We start from the raw sequence: 25,139 nt of genomic DNA, 5'->3' as shown, positions 1-25,139 counted from the left end.
ATTCTTATTATCCACATAGGAGGAAGGAGACCAGTCAGTTCCAGTTTAGGAAAAAATGGTCCCCCAAGTAGACGCAGAAGTGGAATCAGAAAAACACCACTGGTAACTGGTCCACCGATCACCATGCCATCCAAAGAACCAGAGCACACACATGGCGCATGTATCATAATGACAGAGTAGACCGCACAGGGGCTCCTCAGAGTGCTAGCAGGGAAATACATGACGGCGCGTCTACCTGTTAGAACCACAGACTGTATAAAGAGATGGACGGGGTCTCCATGACGTCACCCATAGGTTCCTGAAAAGCCGAATTGAAGCTCGGTGGGCGGTTCCTACCGTCGCCATGTTGGTAGCGTCATGCGCGTCGTCTCGCCCGGAAAACACAAATATGGGCAAAGAGGTGGGGCTGAGAGGGGGGCTGTGAGCGTCACGGCGGATGATGGACATCGAGTGAACTCTGAGGTTTCTGTAGCTAAAAGCTAACCGAGCTAACCCCGAGATAACGGGAGCTACCCAGCTAACGGAGGTAAGCAGGCTAAAGCTAAGTCACATTGATCACCGGCTAAAAACCGTGGTTGTTCTATGTCCTTCGTCCTTGAAGCCAGAGATTGGTACCTGTCAATAAAAAGGACCCCCATGAGAACAAGGTGACATGGGAGCCTATGGGGATTTGCTCTGTTTCGGAGCCAGCCCCTAGCGGATGAAGGGGCAACTGCAGCTGAATGCACTTCAGCATAGGCTTCACTTTTAACCACCGGAGGTTGCCCTCAGAACCCTTCTGGGCACTCAGCGACCGCGGGTCAAAGAAGGAACTGCAGTGAGTGGCAGAGCGGTTAACAGGGGGTGAAGCAGATTGATTAAAGAAGACAATAGGAAACACAATGATGATAGCTAAAATAACCAAGCAACACATTGAGCTCGTCAATGATCAGACATGAACCCTAAATGGACGCCAGGGTCGATCTCTCTCCATGATGCCGGGTGGGCGGAGCTTGCGGTGGAGCTTGGCATGCTACTGTTGCAGGTGGACGCTAATTTCACTCCACACTGAGATTGCTTGAGAATGGTGGCTGGTCTTCAGGTGTGAGAGTACTGTCTCACTACCCACGCTACCACAGGGATTATTCTGCCCTCTGTCGGGTGGTGCGTTACACTGCTGCGTCAGGATCAGCAGCAAGCCGGGGAGCCACGGTCAGTGCAGGAACCTCCCTGCAGCAATGATATGGTATTACGGTAGCCAAGTAGCACGGTCATCTGTCTGGGTCGCCAGAAGAATGTGAAATAGGTGGTCCCAGCACTGACGTTTGAAGCTTCTCATCAGTACAAAGTCTCCAGGCTGAAGTAAACGGAGCTACTTAGACGCTGGTTTAGGAAGGTCTGCAGCAACCTGAGAGCAAATGCCTGAAAAGGTTCACATGAGATCAGCACAGTATGTTAAAACATTACTATCACACAGGGTCGTGCAAAAAGAATTTACGGGGGGACCAATTTGGTCCTCCCCTTTTACGCATGCGCATGGACAACAGCACGAGAGGAAGTGCTTTGGTCCAAGGAAGGCCTGAGAGAGACCAAGGAGGAAATCTCTCCAGCTGTGGGCCGTGAGAGAAAAGAGGAAGGGAGAGGCTGTAAAAAGAGGGTGGGTCAGAGACGCAGCCTTCATCTGCAGGAGAGTCACCTGTAGAGACAGGGTCAGAAGAGTTAGTGCACATGCGCATACAGCAACCTGTCAGGGGAGCAAAATGGCAGAAAGAAGGGAGTCAATAAGGCGACGGTGACGAACTGGGTCACCATCAGATGTCAGGAAACCACGGTGTTTCCACAGTGCTCCAAAACCCACACCTGGGTCTGGGTTCTGAGAGCGGAGCCATCAAGTCAGGGTCAACTCGAGGTCGGTCAGAGAGGTCAGGTCTGGGGGTGCAGAGGATGGCCAGTCCAGCCACACAGTCATGGAGCGTGTCATCGGCAGGACCAGGGAGTAGAGAGGCTGGATGTAGGACTGTGTGTCGATTGACAGTCAAATCGGGAATAAAACATCCAACACTGATGTTAAAGATGATTTCATCCACTACAACAAGACTCACACACACACACACACGTGCACGTGCACACACTCACCCACACACACAGCAACACCTCCTTCTCGAGAACGTTTTTTTTTTTTTACACTGTTACACACACTTCTCCACTGGACTTAACACAAATGTGTGTATCAGAAAAGGCCAAGGCTAACGGTCTAGCATAACTAGCTTAACCTTGGAAAGACCAATATCATCCCAGATGATCGGCCTCACGTTTATGGTATTTTGAAGATCTACAGGGTACAAATATTTGTTTGTTGAGCATGTTGAGCCAGAGAACGGGCTGTCTACTGGCAGCCTTCACAAGAGTTGCTTCCCTTCGTCAAATAAAAGCACTTGATGTGAAATTACTAGGACTAACTTAGTCAGATCAGGACTAACACACCGGGCTGTCAGCAAATAAAAACATGGAGGATTCCAACCTTTCCTAATATTTTTCTTCAATTGGTCATATTGCACCTGAGTGGCGTACACCGAAGCCAGGAAATTACCACCTTATTTATTGTCATACAGTTAATGCAGCCTTATGTTGTCTGGGCTGAAAATTTAGAAATGTACACGAGCCGGGAATACTCAGCAATCATCTGTGTGCTGTCTTTAAACAGGTTTGCCACCGTAACGGCCTGCCTGGTGCATATTTTGTCAGAAACACTGAAGATAAATGTTTTGTGATAAGGCACAGCTAGAGATGTAGAGCGTGCCAGAAGTTGTTTTGTCTGTAAGAACTGATGTTTTGCTTCACAGCAGCAGAGCAGAGAAAATACTGGGACCTTGTTCAGTTGCAAAAGTCTGCAGGACTGCAGAACTTTGTATGCATGTTCAAAGTGTAGTATGAAGCTAAGCAGAAATAATGAAAATGTTTGATCTCTGGCCTAATTGTGTGGCCAGGTCATGTGGATACAAGGCCAGGAATATATGTAGGTGTGTATAATCATTCAGCTCGGACAACTCGGTCTGCTCAGGAATCAGATCCACTACAGTCACCATGCCCTGCCCACCAATCAGCATACAAGCAGAAATTTATGCCAGGAAGTGCCCAACACATGCCTATTAAAGCTTCCTGGTTGATAAATCAGGTTCATATGTGTAATTAATAAAGACTGACATGTAAAGGAACAGGGAGGGGCCAAAGGTTCAAGGAAGCAGATCCAGGTTTTCCACAGAGAACTGAGTGAACACAACAGTCTTTCTGACAGAATCAGGGTGCAGCTTATTCCAGAAAACATCATCTGACTCTGTAGTCGGGGTGGGACTTGTGCTGCCTGCCGGCCACATCCATTGGTCTCTTACTTCCAGAAAATCCCACAGTCAGTCTGAGGACAAGGAGGATCCATCACCTCCAGAGGTCTAAGGTGAAAACCAAGCCCACATGTCCCCCATAAAATCCATATCCACACTGTTCACAGTCACAACCAGCAGGGCTCTGCCAGACCCTCTGGTTCTGGGATCCCCGGGCCCCATCAGCAGCGGCCGGGTCCATGCAGTCAAATCTGCATATCAGGTCCTGCTCCAGGACTCAGAGCTGACACAGGAGGGAGGTGGAGTGTTGCAGCATGTTGTAGGGACCGTTTCTGCTCCAGTGTCCTGACTGACAGCATGTGTGACACCCAGAACTCTGCAGTGGTCCAGACCAAAACTTTCCCTTCCCCAGTCCACCCCCTGAATCCCCCTCGGGCATGTTAACATGTTGGGGTCCCTGTGGAGACCATGGTGCATGCTGACAAGGGTTAAAGGGGCGGTGAGCTGCCATGGTCGACACCGTGCAGCAGACGAGCTTCTGAGGCTGCATCTGAATCATTTAGTCATGTGATTATAGTCTCATAATTATAATGTTCTTCTGTTGAATACTGTTAAACATATCATGTGGACCATGTTCTGTGCTGTGAAAATCCTGGACTTTGGATCATAACTGTACCTGTGTGAGACTATAGTGGCAGTGGATCCATAAGTCAGTGTTTCCCTGGGAAAGCTGAACATGACCTCGCCAAGAAGATAACGCAGCTTTAACACATGAAGATGATGTTGGTGTGTCATTCCTGTTTTAAAGCTTGAGATCTCTCTCAGCTGGGTATTTAACAAGCACAGCCCAAAGTCGTTCTCCGTTTATTTTCAGTCAACGTCAGTTTATTTAGTCATAATAAACATAAAAATAACTGTAATCTTAAAGAAACAAAAGTCACCATTTAATGTCTGAAAGGGATTAAACAGAAGCCCAAGCCCATCCAGTCCACGCAATGCACACCAACCCAACAGAATCAGCTCCCAACGCCACAAATCACGTCCCTCATCTTTCGGTTTATTCTTTACTTCATCCAATGTGTTGTTACAACTAAAAATGCTATGACATCATCCCCTTCAGTGAGCGTAAGGCCTTGAATGAACACACTCTTCTTCCTCACTCCCCTCTCTCATGTTTTCCATTCCTTTGCTCTGCCTTCCTCACTCAGTTGTTTGTAAAATACATGTAAACATGTTAGATGTGCTCTGAACTCATCTTCTACATCTAACAGTTCTTTCTGAAGTTCTTACAATTTGCTAAACTTTGCAATAATACATATTTGTCTGACATTTAATCTCTAACCTCCTCTTCACTAACTGTTAAGGGAAGATAATATTCTCTCTTTTCTTTCCTGGTCCATCCAGGCACGTTCTGTCACATCTAACAGAGTCTGCCTGAACCAGGCTTTACTGTCATCTTTTGGAGAAATGCCCGTGATCTGATTTTCAATCTTTAATATATATATATATTCTTGTTCTTTACTATTTGCAGATCCTTCACGGGACTTGCCACCATATGAGCAAACTTACACACACACTGATTTCTGTGTGAATGGCCGCTATGGCCCTGTGACGTCAACCAAGCCAGCCAATCACAGTTTTAATCCACCCATGAAAAGAGTCACCAAAAACAACAAAAATCTCCTAAAATATTTCCACACAACTCTCCAGAGAATAGCAGGTCAGACCTCTATTTTTAATTCCTCTTATGGAGAGTGAACCAGCCCACACTTTAATGTATTTTTGCTTTTTCTCTTTTACTTACATATTGCTGCTTTATAAACACCTTCATAAAATTTGGTTTAGGTTGCTCCTCCTTTCCCCCTATAGTCCCCATCGTCACCTGGTCTTATATTTCTGTTATGTCAGTCCTAAAAGTCTACTCACAGGGCTTCGTTTAGTAGCCTGATCTCGTACTCACAGGGCTTCGTTTTGGAACCTGATCTCGTATTTCTACTCACAGGGCTTCTTTTTGGAACCTGATCTCGTATTTCTACTCACAGGGCTTCTTTTTGGAACCTGATCTCGTATTTCTACTCACAGGGCTTCGTTTAGTAACCTGGTCTCGTACTCACAGGGCTTCGTTTTGGAACCTGATCTCGTAGTACTACTCACAGGGCTTCGTTTTGGAACCTGATCTCGTAGAGTCTATATCTCTGTTTTTGTTTTACTTTTGCTTTATTTTTATTAATTGTCTAAGTCAGTCCTGGGGAAAAGGAGCACAACCACCATTATTATGAAAACAGTCGACAATTTTATAAACAAAACTGTTTCAGTTCGATTAGTATTAAGAATCACTCAGTCTATAATATTATATCAAAAACCACTTTCAATCAAATTATAATTTTGGAAAAATATACTTCTCACCAGATAAATCCACACGTGGGTTGAGATCCCTTCGTGATCGACCGAAACCGGTGACTGTGGCCCTCGTCACTCTTAAGGCCTACTCGAGGTTTGAAGATGAATCTGTTTGGATTCCGGCAGCCTGCCCCTCAGTCCGGTCCCGGCAGAAACACATGGGATCCCACTTCTGACACCAAATTGTCGTGGAATTTATCCGATGAGAAATAAATCTATAAATCAACTGTTTTCTGTTTAATTTATTGGGCATGTACAGATGTTGCGGGCGAGAGGTCTCGAGAGCTCTGCCCGCTCAGAGTGTTACAGCATTCTTTAAACAACCTCTGCCTGGCAGCACTAGTCAAAACAACTGCTAGCTTGGAGATAACAACAGTTAGAGGTGAAGCAGGCCTTGAACAGAACACTTGGTTTTATGCATGAATCTACTAAAGCAAGCTTACTGAACTACTCTAAACTATGCAGAATATAAAACTTGTACTACATAAAAGAAGCTTAATAAATGAGTAACATATTAAAACAGGATCCCACCACAGAAGCAGAGCTGGCGGACTCAGGGGTGGACTCTCCTATCTCTGGGGCTGAAGTCGCTGAGGTGGTCAAAAAGCTCCTTGGCTTCAAGGCCCCGGGGGTGGATGCGATCCGCCCGGAGTTCCTTAAGGCTCTGGATGCTGTGGGGCTGTCCTGGCTGACACGCCTCTGCAGCATTGCGTGGACATCAGGGGCAGTACCGCTGGATTGGCAGACTGGGGTGGTGGTCCCCCTTTTTAAGAAGGGGGACCGGAGGGTGTGTTCCAATTACAGGGGAATCACACTCCTCAGCCTCCCTGGTAAGGTCTATTCAGGGGTCCTGCAGAGGAGGGTCCGCCGGATAGTCGAATCCCGGATTGAGGAGGAGCAGTGTGGTTTTCGTCCTGGTCGCGGAACAGTGGACCAGCTCTATACCCTCTTTGGGGTCCTGGAGGGGGCATGGGAGTTTGGGCATCCGGACAATGGATAACATAAAAAAAACACTGAAATAGAGCCCTTTTTGGATGAGATGAGACAGACTACTCTCATCATGGATGTGCAGTAGACAAATCTTCATCAACTGTGTGACATCATCATGTCAACATGGAGCTAAATCTCAGAGGAAGTTTCCACCAAGGGTCCAACTCAGTATGAAGCTGGACCGAACAGACCATGATTATTATTGTGTTTCATGACTTTAGATTGAAGAGAGACGTTCCAGCAAAGAGACATTCCCAGTAAATTCATTCCTTTTTATTTTATTTTATTATTATTATGCTACTCTGACTTTGTTTCAGGAGTATAATTATTATCAGGCTACTGCATGTTATCAACCAATCATTGATGTGTTCATTGTTAATCAGTCAACATTTTAATCATTTGTTTAGTTCATATAAATATAATAGGTCAGTGAAATATGGTGAAAATAGTTTCGAAAAGGTTTAGAAAATACAGTTAATCCATCACAAATGTTTTAGAGTGTGACCTATTGGGTTTGGTTCGGACTTAAATTAGAACTGATCAGCTGGATTTATCCAAGAAGTTTTCAGTGTCAGTATTTTTAAAGCTGTGTTCAAAAAGTCAATTCAATAAGACACCATGATGATCCGAGACCAAGCTTACACCTAATAAATACTGCTATTTCATCAGACTGAAGTAAAATTATTCAGAATAAATTTGTTTTTCTTAAAACGATTTCCTGATGGAGAAGGTGACGGTGACCTCAGACGCCTTCCTCTGCTGCCTTCTGGTGGGCGGATATGATTCTGCAGCGCCTTCAGCAAACATGACAGTAAAATTCAATAACAGCAAATCATTTATCTGAATGTCCCATGAATGCAAAAGCCTCAGTATCTAACAGAGTTCTATAATGCATACTAATACTGGGAGTATACAAGAAAATACACACTACAAAAGTACAGTGGTCAGTATATTTACATATAACTACTTTTTTTTTTCATGTTTAAATGTAAAGTCCTGATAGCTCTTAAACAGAATTCACCACATGTTTTTACGATACTTTTAAAAAAGTGGCAATAATAATGTAACTTCACAAAGAGGAAAAAATCACTATCATAAGTTTAAATTGGACTCCCAAGTGTCCACCAAAATTTATTTTCAAATACTTTAACATAAATTTGAGCCAAAATTATAATTGTTTTGAGAATCCTGAACTGTTTTTAAACTTCTTCCAAATAATTTTCTTTTCTTGCACTTTTTCCTGATTCCTTCATTCTCCAGATTACAAATGAAATTGAGAGACTTGTTTTTGGCAGAGTTTCAGCTTCACAGCCATGTACTTACAGACCCTGTAAATTTAATTGTCTCTTTTTTTTATTGCAGGCCATATTATTTTCACATTATTTCCCAGCTTGTCTAATGAATTGTCCAACAAACATCTGTGCAAGGCCATACTCCGTAAATCATTAATATCAAGCATTTGAAGTTTTACTGCCCATTTAAATGAATAAAAACCTGTATAAATGGCTAACTGCATTTATAAATCATATTCCCTACCAAACATTGCTAAACCTAGTCATACAGAGTCAGGATTAGTTTAAAATTCTCCCTCTACAAGTCATTTAATCTGAAATAATCAGAAGCAGTGATGGAGATGTGGGATAATAAATCCCACATGAATACACTGTATTTCGTTGTGTATAATATAAGCATTAACACAGATTTACATCTGCTTTTCCCTGTGAGAAATTCTGATGCTCTATATTTGTTAGTAGAACTACATGTCCTCCCTTGGAGTTGTTTTTGTTGTTATCACGTATATTTATATCCATCTTGTGAGAGAAAAAATATATATTTACACATAATAAAAGCTGGTTTGGTTCATGGTTGTTCCTGCTGTGTCAGCATGCATACATATGCACCTGTATACATATCTGTACACATCTGTTTGTTTGCAGGTGTAGCAACCTGAATTCAAACATGCATTTTACACCAGATTGTTTGTCCACCTCTTTACTAAGATGCCCGAGTGTCCAGTGAGTGTTTGAGTCTGGCACACATTGCTTCTCACTGCCTGGCTTCTAATAGTTTGCAATGTTTTTACAGCACATGTGTGTGTTGCCTCCATTTAAATGTATACTTAACATTCAGCTCATTCAAGGAACAAATGTAAAACCAGCACAAAGATATTACAAAAAAATTATGCAAACCAGTAAGTATTTAATGATGCATAGAGATGTGAATAACGTTTTACAGTGAACGTTATTACAGGCTTCAGTTTAAGCACTGCTCTTGCCAGTTGTAGGAAGTAGTTTCTGCAGGAGCACACGACAGTAGCAGGGAGAATTCAGCTCCATGACTGACCGGCTCTTTGTGTAGGCTTTGATGTTCTTACAGCAGACGTACCACTGATCTGAGAGTCCAAACTGTCTGATTCATTCTCATACTATAAAAACAGACTCCAAGGACTCTACACAGCGTCTGAAAACACATGAGGTGTTTTACAATACAATCAAGTCAAATTTCACGCTCCTATTGGTCGAGAAATGCAGTTTTTAGCAGCAAGGTGTCTCCAAACTTACAGTCATTCAGACATTTTCAAATACCTGATTCATAAAAATAGAATAAAAAGAAAAGAAAGAAAGAAGAAAATAGTTTAAATATATTTGAGTATCTGGCGTGACTTATACTACCATCTAAAAAAAACTGAAAAATCATAACAGATTTTACTATTATTACTGTTATTATTATTTACTCTGAAAAAGAGCTGTAAACATGGAACTTATTACTGGAAGAATGACACTCTATCAGTGTATCAATATGGTATTTCAACAAAAGCATTACACGTTTCAGTCTTAAGGTGCACTTCTCCTGGGACCACTGTGATTCCTTTGGCTTGTATGTGGGGGTGCTTCTGGATCGTGTTCACGTGTAGCTTCTTCTTTGCATAATATGGCTTCAACCTACTTGGAGGTTGCAGGTGCAGTTAATACACAGGAATAGTAATAATTGCGATAATATTACAATGATCACAGTTTTAAAGACAGCATCTTAGTTTTTAATGGGGAGATCAAAACAACCAGATAATCAGTGTATTAATGTCACATAAAAGGAATTAAATTAGAGCAACAACAATTAGTTAATTGAATGGTACTTGGATTGTTTTCTGCTTTTGTTTTCGGTCCCAAACATGACAGTACAAGTTATTTCAGGATTATCAGCTCTTCTGACAGGAGTGTTTTCATAATTTACTGATCCTTTAAAGACTATGCAATTAATCAGCTAATGGAAAACACAAAGCACACACAAAAGCTTTCAGACCCTGATGTCAGTTACATGACCGACCTCTGAATGATGATTTTATGGAAGTAATACTGGGACATAACTTTTTGATTTGTATTACAAGTATGTATGGCTTCTGTCGTTTCTTTTACTATGCCACATATTTATGCATTGCTAAAGTTTCACGTTGGTGACTAGCTTAATTTCACTGAAAACCAAGTTAACCAAGTCTGTAATTTAATTTAAATTTAATTTTTAGGTGTCTATAAACCATCATAACTTACATTTGGAAATATAGCTTTGTGTTTTTTTAACAGCTAAACAGTGCAAGTTATGTGTCTATGTGTTGCTAGCCCTGTTAACTAACAGACTTGGCTGCACCTGCTCCTCTTTGGTAAAACTACAATGCCCTGTATTACCACATGTAGCTCTCCAAGGGGCGCTGTTTCAACTCAACTCAACTTCAACCTTCAACAATAAACAAGCCTAGTAATTAACAAAATACATGTATTGTGTATGTACTTGGGGGAAAAAACAAAATCACCTTTAAAAAAAATCAGAATTAAATTAGTTGTTTGTGTTTAATGTTTAATGTTTAAGAAGTCCATAAAGGTACACAACTGTGACAATGGATAATGTAGATCTTGCTACACAGTATGTAAACAAATACTTTCCCTTTAATTAGATACCTCTGTTTAATTGCTTGTTAAGGCAAACATCCAATTTGCTAAATGAATGATAGTTTTTAATACGATGTGGACTCATCCTTTGAAGTATGACAGGTTTAATTTTTCTGGGGAAACTTTCTACAAGGTTTATTCTATTTTAGTTATTTAGCAGACACTTTTATCCAAAGCGACGTACATATATCCCCCGATAGGCACATCGGGGGGCAACTTAGGGTTCAGTGTCTTGCCCTGGGATATGCATACAAGGTTTAGGAGTGTTTGTAGGAATTTTCTTCCAGAAACACATTTGTGGGGTCAGAAACTGATATTGAAAAAAAGACCTAATTCATAGTCTCCATTCTAATCTGCCCTAAAGGTGTTCTGTCCTGTTGAGGTTAGGACCAACTGGCTTATCCATGTCTTTATGGACCTTGCTTTGTGTCCTGGTGTGCACCCATAATGGAACAGGAAGGAACCATCCCCAAGCTGTCCCCATAAAGTTATGAACATGGAATTGTCCAAAATCTCTTAGTATGGAGAAGCTTTAAAAGTGTCTTTCACTGGAACTTTGAACTCTGAAGAACAGCCCAACACCATAATCCACCTTCCATCAAACTTGACACATGGCTCAATGCAGTCAAACAGGTACCGTTGTCCTGGCAACTGGCAAACCCAGACTTGTCTGTCAGATTGCCAGATCGAGAAATGTGATTTGTCACTCCAAACAACATGTTTCCATTGCTCTATAGTCCAGTGGTGGCAGGTTTCAGACCTCTGTATCCAACGCTTTGCATTGCAGTTGATGTATGGCTCAGATACAGCAGCTCAGCCATGGAAACCCAACCACCAACCTGTCTAGGCACTGTTGTGGAGCTAATCTGGAGACCATGCGAAGTTTGGAGGTCTGTAGCGATAGAAAGTTGGCAACCTCTGTGCACTTTGCCCCTCAGCATCCGTCAACCTCGCTCTGTCCTCTTACATACCCGCCACTTCCTGGCTGAGCTGCTGTTGTTCTCAGTTGCTTCAGCTTTGGTATAAAACCGTTGACTGTGGAGAATTTAATAGGAAATTTCACAACTAGGCTTGTTGTACAGGTGGCATCCTATCACGGTACCATGGTGGAATACACTGAGCTCCTGAGAGACACTCATTCTTTTACAAATGTTTGTAGAGGCAGACTGAAAGCCCAGGTCTTTGACAGTTGTGGCTGAAATCTTTTTGTCTGCTGTTTCGTTTCAACAGAATCCCTCATTTTCTACTTCTTAACTTGAGTTTGAACACTGCTGTCATCCTCAATTGCTTGGTTATCTTTTTATATCCTTTTGCTGTTTTACACTGTTCAACCACCTTTTCTAACAAATCATTTGACATTTTCTATCTTTGCCTTCCCTGTGTCTCTTAATCCATAAACATCAGTGCAGCACTGGATGAAAGATCTGTCAGAAAACCAGAAACTCACTGACCTTTTATCCACCCACGAAGATTACAAGCAACAATTGCACACTTGGATTAACTCTTCTATTGAGTTGAAGAAATTTGTCCAGTTCTCTGACACAAGTCAGCTCATTCAGAGCTGCGCCCAAGACGATGATGTGGGACTGATTGTAACTTGTATTTTAACAAAAGGGAGTATTGCGAGGAGGAAAGGGAACAAAACCTCATCTAAAAATTGAACTACTTCCAGCACTACATGTCCACACCTGCAACGGGACTCACAGCAGTCACACTTATCTATAATGTCCCCTATTGTTTGATTTCTTGCTCGTGGCGTAAATCGCTTTAGAGGAAAGCGTCTGATGAATGACGGTAGAATAGATCACAGGTGAGGATGGTTACCTTTCATAGCCATTCAAACCTGTTTGTGTCAATTTGTGTGCCAGTTATCAGACCTAAATCACCAGGGCATGCTATGTTTGATAAGGGTCATTTGGGCAGCTTCTGTTGTCATTATGATTAAAGAAAAAGCGAAAACAGTTGTTTGCCAATAAAGGCTTCATTTAACCTCTGAAAAATGGCCAAAAATCAATAATTCTGCCAATGCATGTAAACGTATGAGCACAACCGTACCCTTCGTTTAGCTGAACGTTCTGCAATCACTGTCTAATCTGCAGCAGAAGCCTTTTTAGCTTAAAGTCTACACCAGAGGATAAGGTTAAATATGGGAAAAGGGAAGGAAAAGTCTTCAGTGGAGTAATGCTATCTGAAAGTAACCATCCCCAAGCTGTTTGAGCTTTAGAAGGTAAAATGTTCCAATATTTCTTAATGCGCATATTTAAAGTTAAAGAGCTAATTTGAACAAAAGGAAATTTGACCACAAACATTACAAAAGAGATGTAAGGAAAAGAAAAAAAAACCCAACAGTCTGCACTTGGGGATCATTGTTAAAGCCCGTTATTCATTGCAAACATTTATTACATATTTTTTTATGATGCAAACAACAGCAAGTCCCATCCTTGTTGGAACAGCTCATCACTTAGTCATGAGGGAATGAAAGAGACACAAAGGGACAGAGAAAAAGTGTATTATGCGCAATTCCATTGTTTCCTTAAAAAAACATGACAATCATCTCTCATTGAAAATTTTGGCATCTTCTTCCCTCCTGTTGAGTAATGGTCATTTAAAAAAAAAGGAAAACAAAACAAATCAAAAGAACAAGGCATGCATAATAGTTTCTGGTAATGCACATAGATCAAAGGATACCACTTATAAAACACACAATCCATGTACGATCTTCATGTACATTTCATATATATGGTCCCTTTCTTAGAGGTGTCATCGGCCTATCTACCTGTTCCCGCTGCGGGACTGTGTTCTCCGTTTTCACTTGGTCACTAGATTCACCTTGAAAAGGTCTGAGCAGGAAATGCATCTGCAGTATGGACTTCTAACGTTGCTACTGGATGTTACAACCATCTGTTTATTCCTCCTGTCGTCTCTTCCAGCGTGTTACCTTCAGGCTATTAATTGCAAAGTTTTTTTTTATTTAATTTAAATAGTTGTCTTTGCATTAACTGATCATTGTGCTATCTACACAATTTAATCAAACCTTGCCAGAGTTATAGCCAGTATTATTTCCTATTTAAAAAAAAAAAAAAAAAAAAAAAAAAAAAGGAAAACAAATCTTCCCCCATTAGTAATACTACCACCCCATGCTTCTGTTTAAAAAGGGAGCCCACTGACTACTTGTATCCATTCAGAGCTACTCTGCCTACATGACAGAAGCCTGGAACAAAAGTATTTTAGCTTTCACTGAAAAAATAATCTAATTTATGATATCTTAATATTAATGCACTGGTCCATTCATATAAATGGGTGAAACAGCCGTACATCTGTAGTGAGGGCTGTGTGTGTGGCCACATCTTCAATTTACTGAAACCATTAAGAAAAACTAAAATTAAAAAAAAAAAACAGGTCAAACAAAAACACTGTGATTAAATACAACTCTGAATGAATTTCTTTACTGTTAAAAAAGTGTACTGCAATGTATACAACTATGCTGCTCTCTCTTATTTGCTCAAGATGAGTTGAAGAAGGGGGATGAGGCTTTGAGGATTGCTGATATACCAACAGAATCATGTACAGATTTACAGTTATATGCATCTATCGTCACACTCAACGGATGGAGAAAGGAGGGGCAGAGGGCAGCGGATAACTGACACAATATAGAAAAGATTCACATGTCTGAATGTGAACAAACCTTGTGGAACCAATGGTATGTGGCTCTCTTAAAAAAAAAAAAAAAAGAAAAGAAAAAGAGAGATGAGTGTGTATGTACGAGCACAGGTATGTTTTCATTAAGTGAGGAACCAAATGTTCGACCAATAAAAGTCTATTGGGATCGAGTTGTACTGGTTTCTTTTGAGGGTGGAGGCAGACTTGATTAACTGAAGATGGGGCCGATTATGATGGTACTGGTGGTCATGATGGGCGTTGGATGTAGCGCCCTCTCAATGGTGGTGGTGACATCGGTGCGTAATGGGGCTTGGCTGTTTTAGTCGATGTACTGGGAGAGCCAGCGGAAGCCCTCGCCGTAGCCCTGCCTCTTCAACACACTGCACATGAACACTTCCAGTGGTCTTGTGTTCAGCTCTTTCATGGGAATGTTGCCCTGAAAGAAGAGCAGAAGAAAGGTCACAACTAATTCTGTTTTGCTTTTTTTTTTTTTTTAAATTTAAAATCACATATGCAAAGTCATTTCTAGAGTAATACAAATATAAAATATAAGGAAAAACATAAAGTTCGGTTAAAATTTTTTTTTAAATGATATATTTTATGTGTGTAGCTGCAGGTCAAAATGTTCTTAGTGGCAAAATCCCAGTTCCAGTCTCATCTTAGCCAGCATAAAATACTACATGCATGTGCAAATTTTGTGCACTTACTTTTTGACTGAATTTGCACCCGTGCCAATATGGGGGGGGGGGGGGGGGGGGGGGGGGGGAGACAGACAGACTTGCAGTGTTTCCCGTTCGGTGATTTTGTCTTCTGTGAGCTTTCAGACCCCTCTAGCGCTTTTTTCTCTTTTACTTTTACAGTGACTAGCAACACATCTGGCTACCTTTTCCTGCTGGCTGCAACCAGAGCAGATGTTTACCTCTGCGCTGCACCCAGACTGAAAATGAAAGGGGCAAATGCAAAGCCGCTGAGCACACTAACCAGTCATCGCATTAGTTCACGGAGATTATTATTTTATCATGCGTGAGCAAAGTTTTTCCTCCTTCAAAACCTGCTTCTTACTGACTGCCTGCACAAACAGACCGCAGGTCATAGGAGGAGGTACCGGCTGTGATGATGCAGCATCATCTGAAGCGTCCCAGTCTGTTAACATCCCCACACAAGGAAACAAACATACACTTGGAAACTCTTTTACAGCATACAGTAATTATTTCACAGATACTACGCTGAAATAGTTCCAGGACTTAAAGTTTTAAAATGTTATTAAATAACTTCTATACAGCCTAAACATGTTAACGTCTTTACAGATCAGATGTCTCTTTCTCCTTGTGCTTATGTCATAAAAAGACACTTTAAGTGTAATGTTGAATTTTAGATTAACTAAATATTTATACAACTCTGAAGTCATAATCTTTATTTTTCTCTTGAAACGTCACTTCCTCCTTCACACAATAGTAGACTGGAAATTAAAAGCCTGCTTTTTTGTTTCAGCAGTGAAACACACCTGATGGCTTAAAATTCCCCATCAGATCTCGTTTCCTCTGAGTTTAGAGGGAAGGCAGCTTCAGCTACAGCTTTAAATTCATCCTGCTGACTTGTTACCTTTTAACCGATCCTGAAATTTTCTTCCTTCTTCATCATAAAGAGCTTATTATAAACATTTAGCTTAAGATTTATAGGGACTATTTGAACTGCTTTTGTATAATGACTATAAATACTGCTGTTGAGCAGTTCGTGTTTTTACAAAGAAGGGTTTTTAGACCAAAGACTTACAATGAACCAGTTGTGAATCATCACTTGTACAACTTTTTGGGTGTCGGTTTGATTCTCATGATTCTTCGAAGTTGCTAATTTTTGTAGTAGAAAAACAAACAAACAAAAAAAAAAAATTTAAAAAAACTCTTTGCTCATCATTTTTCTTCATTTCAATTAGGATAAAACAACGCAGCAGCCAAAATATCATTCTGCTGATATAATACCCAAGAAGACAAGTAAAAAGATTAACAAAAACAATAAAAATGAAAAAATTTTTAATAATGGATTATTTGTACTTATTTGAAGAAAAAATATTTACCAAAAAAAAAAAAAATCTATTTTACAATTGTGAAGCAAAAAATCCCAATATTTGATCTTTTCAATTAGATTTCCCACCCCTAATACCAAACCAGATGCAGGAAACTAAACTAAAAAACACGATTACTGATATTATGTATTTTTCCTCTAAGGTTGCACACCTAAATGACTTTTGTTGCAAGTAATTTTTTTCCATGTGCACCCTCTTTCGCACCTTGGTTTACACTTTACTGAAAGGACATCTGCTTCTCTCTCCCAGTGTCCTGCAGGTAGTGAATGTTTCCCAACTCAAACATTTAATTTAAATCAAAGTGATCTCTACAGAGTCTCTTAATGATCCTTCATTTGAATTAGGTGTGTTGTTGCAAAGAAATATCTAGTACCTGCAGGATACGGGCCTAAAGGACCAGATTTGGAGATCCCTTCAGTCTTACTTTCAACGTTCAGATCAGAGAAAAAATTGCCCCAAAAAAATGCATGAAGCAAATTTAAACTCATTTGTTGAGAAAATTAACCTTAACAGAAAAGTGTCAAATTTTTCATGTCTGCAGGGACTGCAGTATGTTGTGATAGAAATCTTAAAGTCTTATTACCATTGTAAAGGTGAAGTACTCAATATAGATTTCTATTTTTATTCCTCATGGAGTCTTTCTTTACAGCTGCATGCATTCAATTCTTTTTCTCAAATAGAGGGTATCAAAACGTGTTGAACACTCTCTCTCTTTTTTTTTTTCTTTAAAAAAAAAACAAAACAGATATAGTGTTGAATGTACTTACTTTGCCTGTCGTCTGTCCGTACAATCCGAAAAGTTCCCTCAGCTTTTCCTCACTGATGGCTTCTGGTCTGTCGATCTTGTTGCCCAGGATTAGGATAGGCACGTTTCCAATGGTCTCGTCTGTCATTAATGCCTAGGACAGTTCATTAAATATTACTACTAGATGAAATATTTGACTTTCAGATATTTAAAAACATTAATAGAAACATCCCGATCTTACTCATTACCATGAAATGTTTGAAAATGACTTAGTTCTTACTGTGAGAAAGCTTAGAAGAGCTTCTAATAAAATGTCCCACATTTTCCAGAAATAATCTCAGGCTGATTAAATGCAGTTATTTCAGTGGATTAAACTACACTAACTCATCAGGAATAAAATGTTGAATTGTGCTGTTCACCCATCAAAAATAATCCAGATCTAATGTTATCTTAGTTAAAATGTATCTTTAGTTTGATTGTAACCGCAGCACAACTTCCCTAACATTGCTGCTATGTGGGCAGCGTTGGTGGAGCCTGCAGCAGACTTTCTGCAAATTCTCCAGCTGCAACAAGTCAAAGCAAGCTGGAGACTCATGCCAACGTACCAGCTACAGTTCAGCTATGGGAGTAAACGGTGACAGATGTCTTGGAGTAGACTTGCTGTGACAATCTTTTTAGAGACATCAATTCAAGCTGAGCAGCTGTTTCTGGCAGCTGGATTGACATTTACAACAGTAAACAAGTCACTCCTGTCATATTTCAACTTTAACATGTGTGATACAAACCTGCTGAAACAAAAGTACTGAATTCAGATGTTAAAGTAGTGATTACAAAATGAAGTTTCACTTCTTTTAACACCAACAATTAGATTCCAAAACAACAACAAAAAAAAGTAATCAATACATAAATACATTTAAGACAAAGAATATCTCAAAGTTCGTCTTGATGTTTATCATGAAACTACTCCATGGCACGACAGGGACCAGGAAGCTAGCGGTTACTTACATCAAGCTCTGCTTTTGATTCGCCCAATCTCGTGAAGTCTGCACAATCCACAAGGAAGACGATGCCATTTATGGCAGGGAGGTAGTTTTTCCACACTCTGCGGGCTGGGGGAACCAACATAAATATACAATTAATTTTACAGTATAACTAGTCAGTCAGCGGATGTTAGGCACAAAGTATGCCCAACATAAACAGATGACATGTCAATTACATCAAAACAAAAGATCAATTAAACATAAAATCATCTGACCGTGCAACACAAACCTTGTGCGTGGCCTCCAAGGTCAAAGGTGGTGAAAGTCATGCCAGCAATTGTCAGCTCTTCTGAGGCTGGAGGAGAGGCATTTACACATGAAGCATGAGGGAAACCGCATTTCACGTTGCTTCATTACAATGGCAGGTCGTTCACACAAGAAAATGCCTTCATTTATTTGCATGGAACAGCACATTACCGAGTGAACATGTGTGGCGATGCATGTGTGACAGAGTAACAACAACTCACTTGGGTGTAAAGTTGGTACATGCTGTCCCAATCTGTCATCTTTGAGCATGTGCAATAGTGTTGTTTTGCCAGCATTGTCCAGGCCAAGAAATACTAATTTGCCAGATTTCTTGTACAGTCCTGCAATAAAAACCAGAAGTATTTAAGACACACATGCCTTGATGTGAAGGAAATTTTATCAATTTATTTAATTTCTTATCGTTTCTACTTGATCAATTTTCTCACAAGATTCATGATTAACTTCATTTTTTCCCCCACAACACTTGACTTTACAGATATTTCTAATGGTTTGCATCATATTACACAATAAATCATATAACAGGATACTTGATAAGACTTGCCTAGCTCTGACTTGTTCCCAGGATTATACTCTATATTAAATTCACACACATAAAAAAGAATATTTGATGTATGAATAATTCAAACATGCACAAATGGCTGTGCTCCAGTTGGCTTAGTCTTCGTCCACAATGCCACACCATGAATGTTAAAGCCAAAACTGTGAAGACACTTTTGTGTTCTCTTACATTCTCTATTGGTATTTTATTTTTTTTTATATAAAAACAAATCATTTTGCAATAAATTTATTTATAAATATGCAAAAAACAAAACAAAAAAGGAATACTTTATTTTATTCTTAATATTTTAACACCATTTCCTCATTTATTTTGATTCATTTAGCGTTTCTAACACACTGCTCAGAGGACTTTGTATGTGAGAACATGTATGTTTGAGCAGACAACATGTAGACTCCCGTCTGCTGGTTTCCTTGCACAAAGTGCATGTAATGGCTGAGTGGGCAGATCTGTGAATAGAGTAAGAAACTGAGAATTTACATCAAGTGTGTGTGCATGCAGGGGACGTATGTGGCTTTGTACTGTTCTCTTACTGCACGTGTGTCACTTCCTTCTTCGTGTATGTAAATCATGGCTTAAGTCTCAGGTCTAGAGGCGCACACTGATAAATCCAAACATTGATAAGAGTTGCCAACGATGGGTACGCCTTGCTCAGCTTTCTTTATGAGCTCTATGTTTACCGGTGTGAGTCAGCACAGTGATACCCTGTGGATTTGTAAAACTTCTGACTGAGTCAGCTCCTAGGAGCGTCACCATTACTCACAGCAACACCGAGCAACCGGCTGAACAGGAAGAACAAGTGCTGGTACCGTTCTTAGACAGAAACTAGAGCAGTACACTCTGGGGAGAAGAGCTGCTAGGACATTACATTTACTGCCAGCTCACAAAGGGACACATTATCACAAATTTTAGAAGTTATGAGTATAGTCATGAGGCATATCGGAAAAATAATGCCCGTCTGTGACTTCACTGTTTCCACAAAATTTTAAAAAAAAACAAAAAAACATGGTGTTTCAGAGTGAACATGATTAGCTCAGCCACTTTTTTCATGTTTGTACACGAGTTGTGTGTGTGGGCCCAAAGAGGGAAACGTAGATTTCAGGACAAACAACACACACTGCTTTCTGGGCTCAGAACAAACATGTTAGACAACTTAATAAGTAAATGCAAAACAAATTAGGAACTGTAATGATTCACTTCTTCTCATCCTAAAATGTTCTTACTGAATCCTCCACAACTTCCAGTTCTGTTTAGCATATTTATTAACACTTTTGATGGCATTGTAGCTAATATTAAAATAATTTCCTTTTCATTAACAGTCCAACTATAGCTTGGAAACAGATTTTTTTTTGTATATTACATGTTAATAAGTTTTATCATTAACACTCACCTAAAAACTGTAGTACGCTATTGAAACCGCTATAAATCCAATCAAATAGGAATGACATATCCGGAGCTGTTGAATCCTGAAAAACAAACATAGGAGACAAAACAGAGGTGAGAGCACATTGATGCAAAAGCAGAAAGTTAGATTTCTTTTTATTTTAGTTGACAACAACAGTGGGACTGATATGAGGTTGAATAATTTTGCATTTAAATAACATAAGAGAAAAAGACTCACATGGATTTCAAGAGTGTGTCACAATTTGTTACGTTTATATTCATCAGATAAACTCACTTCTAAAAACAGCGGTTTTACTTTTTCAAAACAATTAACATTCTGTTATACACACATACACACACGTGTCCATTGGGCAAAAGTAAAATAATCTGAATCATGTACTTTTTTCTGCTTCACATTCCAACAAAAGGAATTACAGCAATGAACTGCAGATTTTTACCAGTGAACTCCCTGAACTGAATTATTTGCATCATCACACTTCATGAGCAAAAATATTTGTCTTCACAGTTCTGCACAACATCTAAGAGACTTCATACATTCTTCTGGTATGAAATTATTTCCAGAACTAAAATGGAAAAATTAAGCAAGGTTAAGAGCATGATATATTCTTTAGAAATACAGAAGATAACAGGAATGCATAGAAAAGCACAAGTATTTTAGCTTTGAAGTTCAGTCTGCACTCAAAGGCAAATTACATAAATGATCAGGATTCCGGTAATGTCAACCAAATCCCTTGTGTAGGGAGGGGGACAACATCATTTTTCCTGATTCAGCTGTTAGCTGATGAGCATTAACCTAATTGTTTAACATCTTCAGAATAAAATTAGCAGCAGTAAACATCTGTGATTAACATTTAAACTTTTTCTAAAGCCACACTACAACACACTGCTTGGTTTTAAAATGTTTGTACAACTAAAATGCAAGGCACGCCTTGATGGTTGTTTTCACAAATGAACTTGGCTGGTTTGTCAAATTGATTAATTGTCTATAAAGATTACAGATGAGAATACAAAGACATTTCAGAACAAACAACTGCTTTTCACTTAGAAAAGTGTCACGTGGGTGGATAAAAGTATGAAATACTACTTTGATTAATCAGGGAATATCATCTTAGAAGGAAAAAAACTGAAATAATTAAACTGAGAACGGACAGTAAGAACAACATGAACCAATCACCACAAACCACATGAAAGAGATTGGTACTAAACTCCAACTATGCAGTTTGTCTCAACCTATCAGACTGGTGATAAGAACAATGAGTGGCTTTCTGCAGTCAGTGATTAGCTTGTTGTAGCAGGAATCTCTGAACAACACAAGAGCTTCACAGGCCTAGTCACATAACATCTTGACAGTGTGTACATTTTGTCCAGTTCAATCCATCTGCAAAGCCCCACATCTTCCAAGATAGGCTTGTAACACTGCATTTCAATCAAAACAAAATTATGCCAAGAGAGGATTTTCTACAACTGTGTGAAATCAACTTACCCTGACTATGTCCAGCAGATAGTTGTTTGTGAGTAAGACCATTTTATGTTAACATTAGACTCTTTATTTCTTTTGAACTGGTATGTAACCCATTCTGTCAGAGTCAAAGTATTTAATTATAAGAAGGGTGAAGGAGGGGGCCAAAAAAAGAAAAACAGAGAGAAATAAATTGCCTTTGCCATCTACCAGGGAGAAGCTTTCGTCCACTTTGTTTCCAGCTTTGTCTCATTTCTTACCCTTTGATTTATGACAGATTCTGAGGCATCAGAACCAGATAGGCAGATGTGGACCTATAGCCCTAATTATGTAATGTGCAAACAGCTCCAGGGCTAAAGTGTAAGGTAGGCAAAGGTCAAGATCAGGCAAATAAAGAAAATACAGTCAGACCACATATCAGCTGCTGTCAGTCTCCAGACCCACATGTTCCAACCCCAGCTGGGAATTACAGGAAGACAGCCACACGTGCTGTGATGTAGCAGCAAAAAGTGAAACAAACATAAAACACAAGATGTTCAAACCATTAAAAAAAAAAAAAAAAAAAAAAAAAAGGTTTTTTTTTTTTTTTTAAAATCAGGAATCTGCCAAGAAATGTCACTAACGTAGAAGGCTTTGTTAAGACTTAGTCGTAAGTGACGAGTTAATGGCAACTTTATAAATAAGTAAACAAATAAAAATGATAAAAATCTCATTTAATGGTTTGGCATTTTTAGGAAGCCCCCGTAGAATAAAGTATGGGTGTTTCCTAATGCTGTGGTATCGACTGATTGTACACAGTAATATGTCTTTCACAACAGTGGATTCTAAAATTAATAATAGATATAACATTCACTTTTTCAAGAGCCAAGGCCTTTGTGAATGACTATTTCAGGTTTCTTATAGTTATTGTGAATTAGAAAATATAATAAGGAAACCAAGCCCATAAATTTGTGAAGACTTTGAATGTGGTTAATGTGAACTGTCAATAGATAAAATAGTTATCACAATGACCACCTAATAAAGATTTTAAGCACCCTATAGTTTACATAAATGTCCCACTGAGGATTGGCCTCCATGTGGACTTAAAGTCCACAAATGCAAGGTGCTCATAACTGAAATAAAATGAATAATTCAAGTAAAAAACTTAAATATAACTTGAAATGGCAAATAAAAATAACTTATTAAACTCTCCGAGCTAGAAAAGAAAGCCAGTAAGGATGTGAAAGTTCAGGATTTTTGGCTTACGTGATGTTAAAACTGTTTCCAAGTGAGGCAATGAAACCATATTTATACAAGCTCATAAATACAAATACCTGAAATGTGTCGCCCTTGCAGCTCTGTGACATTACAGACAATATGGTGAAACAACAATTTCGTTGTTAGCTAGGCTTTTTTTTTTAAGGTAAATTAATTAAACACCCACACACTACAGTCTCCCACTTTCACATCACCAAATATCAAAGGGACATAATTACTAGTACAGGATATCAAAATTAGCGATTAGATTAAAAAAAGAGGGAACAACGTTGTGGCAAATGCTCTGTATAGTGTGATGTTAGACGCCAGGACAAAAAACATGTGCGTAATGACAAAATGACGGAGATTTGGCCATTTTTACAGTATTGGATCCACAGAAACTAGTAGGTGACAGAATTACACCGGCTAACAACCCGGCTAGCAGGAAGCTAGCAGCTACGTGTCATATTCGGTAGGCAACGTTGCATGGAAAGCTACTAGCCGCGTTAGCTAATCATCAGCTAGCTAGAAAAATAGTTAATTGATGTACTAGAGACACAAATACCTACACCAGTAGGCGCTTCTTAATATATAATAAAAGTAACTGTCTAAATACACACATCGGTGTATCGAGTTAAGTTTACATCCAATTCGGGGCAAGATGAAAAAAAAAAAGAGTTAGCCAAGTTGGTGTTGCTAATGCTAATCGAGCATCGTTAGCACTTTGCTAGCTGAGAAGCCGAAAGCTCACGGATTTCTCCTTATTTGATTATTACTCAGAAAATGTGTTCACAAACCTACCCGCTTTTATGTATAGATTGATGTTCCGAGTGTGCTTGCTTTAGCGGTCATGTAAATTAATCTCCCGGTCAAAGAAAAGGAGAGCCTGCGAGATGCCAGGTCTTCTTCGCCTCTTTCGTGTTTTGTTACTGAGCCACGACACTGCAATGGCTGTCCTACAACTCACCAAAAACTCTGCCCAGCCGCTTCCTGTTGATGTTTCACAATCACCTTTCCGACAGATCAGATGTAAGCCTCATATGTCATATCAGAAACAGAGAGATAACCCCAAACTATTTATAAACCGGTTTTTTTCTTCTCCTTACACACAATTGATTTAATCTGACTGGGATACATCATTACAACATATACAATACAACATCTACCAATTTTCATCACGTCGAGAATTAAAACGTTTCTCACCAACATCACAAACTCAAGTTTCTACATAGAATTTAGGTCTGGATTCTAAAGGATGATGTTTTTAATAAGTACCAATTTTTACAAACTCTTTATCTATGTAGTGTGCTTAAAATACTGCAGATATTTTCAAGTCTTTCTCTCACTCTTTCTCAAAACGTCTGTCAAAAAAGCAAACAAAAGTTTACCTTGTCTGAAAAAATAAAAATAAATAAATAAAAGGGAGTTTCTTTGTAATCACTTCTATTGTTGGATTATTGAGTTATTTAGCTACTAGGATGTGTATCATATTTTCCAAAATCAAGCAGAGTAATCAGGATTTATTTATTTATTTATTGATACTTGTTAAGTTTTAGAGTGTCATTATAAAATTGAACTAGATTCATATTATGGAGGAAAATATTGTTCAAGATAGCTTCTTCCCACAAAGTATTTACAAAACATCAACGTGGTCATGAAGTGTATACTAAAGAAAATCATTACATTTGATTACAGATTTGAACACAATTTACAACCGATTAAGGGGGGGGGGGGGGGGGGGGTCAATGAAATGAAAAGAACATTGTCAAACTTAAAAAAATATTGAATCATATTGTAAAAGAGTACAGCTTTGTCACTAATTAATTTGAGGAGGAATAATTGTTTTTTTCCCTTTCATTTTTTAAAGAAAGAGAAGGAATTATTGTGAAAACGAACAAAACACCTATTTTATCATTTTATGTATTTTGTTTTACAATATCTTGACACCAATATAATCTCATCTGCATCTGTTATCATCTGGACTTTTAACATTTTTGGGTGTACAATTATGCGACTTTTAAATATCGAACAAACGACAAAC

General features: G+C 39.2%; 1 protein-coding gene across 1 annotated transcript; it reads right to left on the bottom strand.

Moving 5' to 3' along the window:
- Positions 1-13,141: 13,141 nt before the first annotated feature.
- sar1b (secretion associated, Ras related GTPase 1B) lies at positions 13,142-24,036 on the bottom strand. The gene is made up of 7 exons (XM_079247272.1): positions 23,900-24,036; positions 20,390-20,465; positions 18,644-18,763; positions 18,406-18,471; positions 18,142-18,245; positions 17,159-17,290; positions 13,142-14,744 (listed from the first exon to the last, which is right to left on the bottom strand). The coding sequence occupies exons 2-7, from the start codon at positions 20,445-20,447 to the stop codon at positions 14,628-14,630; spliced, it is 597 nt and encodes a 198-aa protein (XP_079103398.1). The 5' UTR covers positions 20,448-20,465; positions 23,900-24,036; the 3' UTR covers positions 13,142-14,627.
- Between the last annotated feature and the right edge of the window lie 1,103 nt (positions 24,037-25,139).

Source organism: Telmatherina bonti, assembly GCF_933228915.1.
Source record: "Telmatherina bonti genome assembly, chromosome: 10".
Lineage (NCBI taxonomy): Eukaryota > Metazoa > Chordata > Actinopteri > Atheriniformes > Telmatherinidae > Telmatherina > Telmatherina bonti.
The sequence above is the reverse complement of the archived record's forward strand: the minus strand, read 5'-3'. Positions and strand labels throughout refer to the sequence as shown.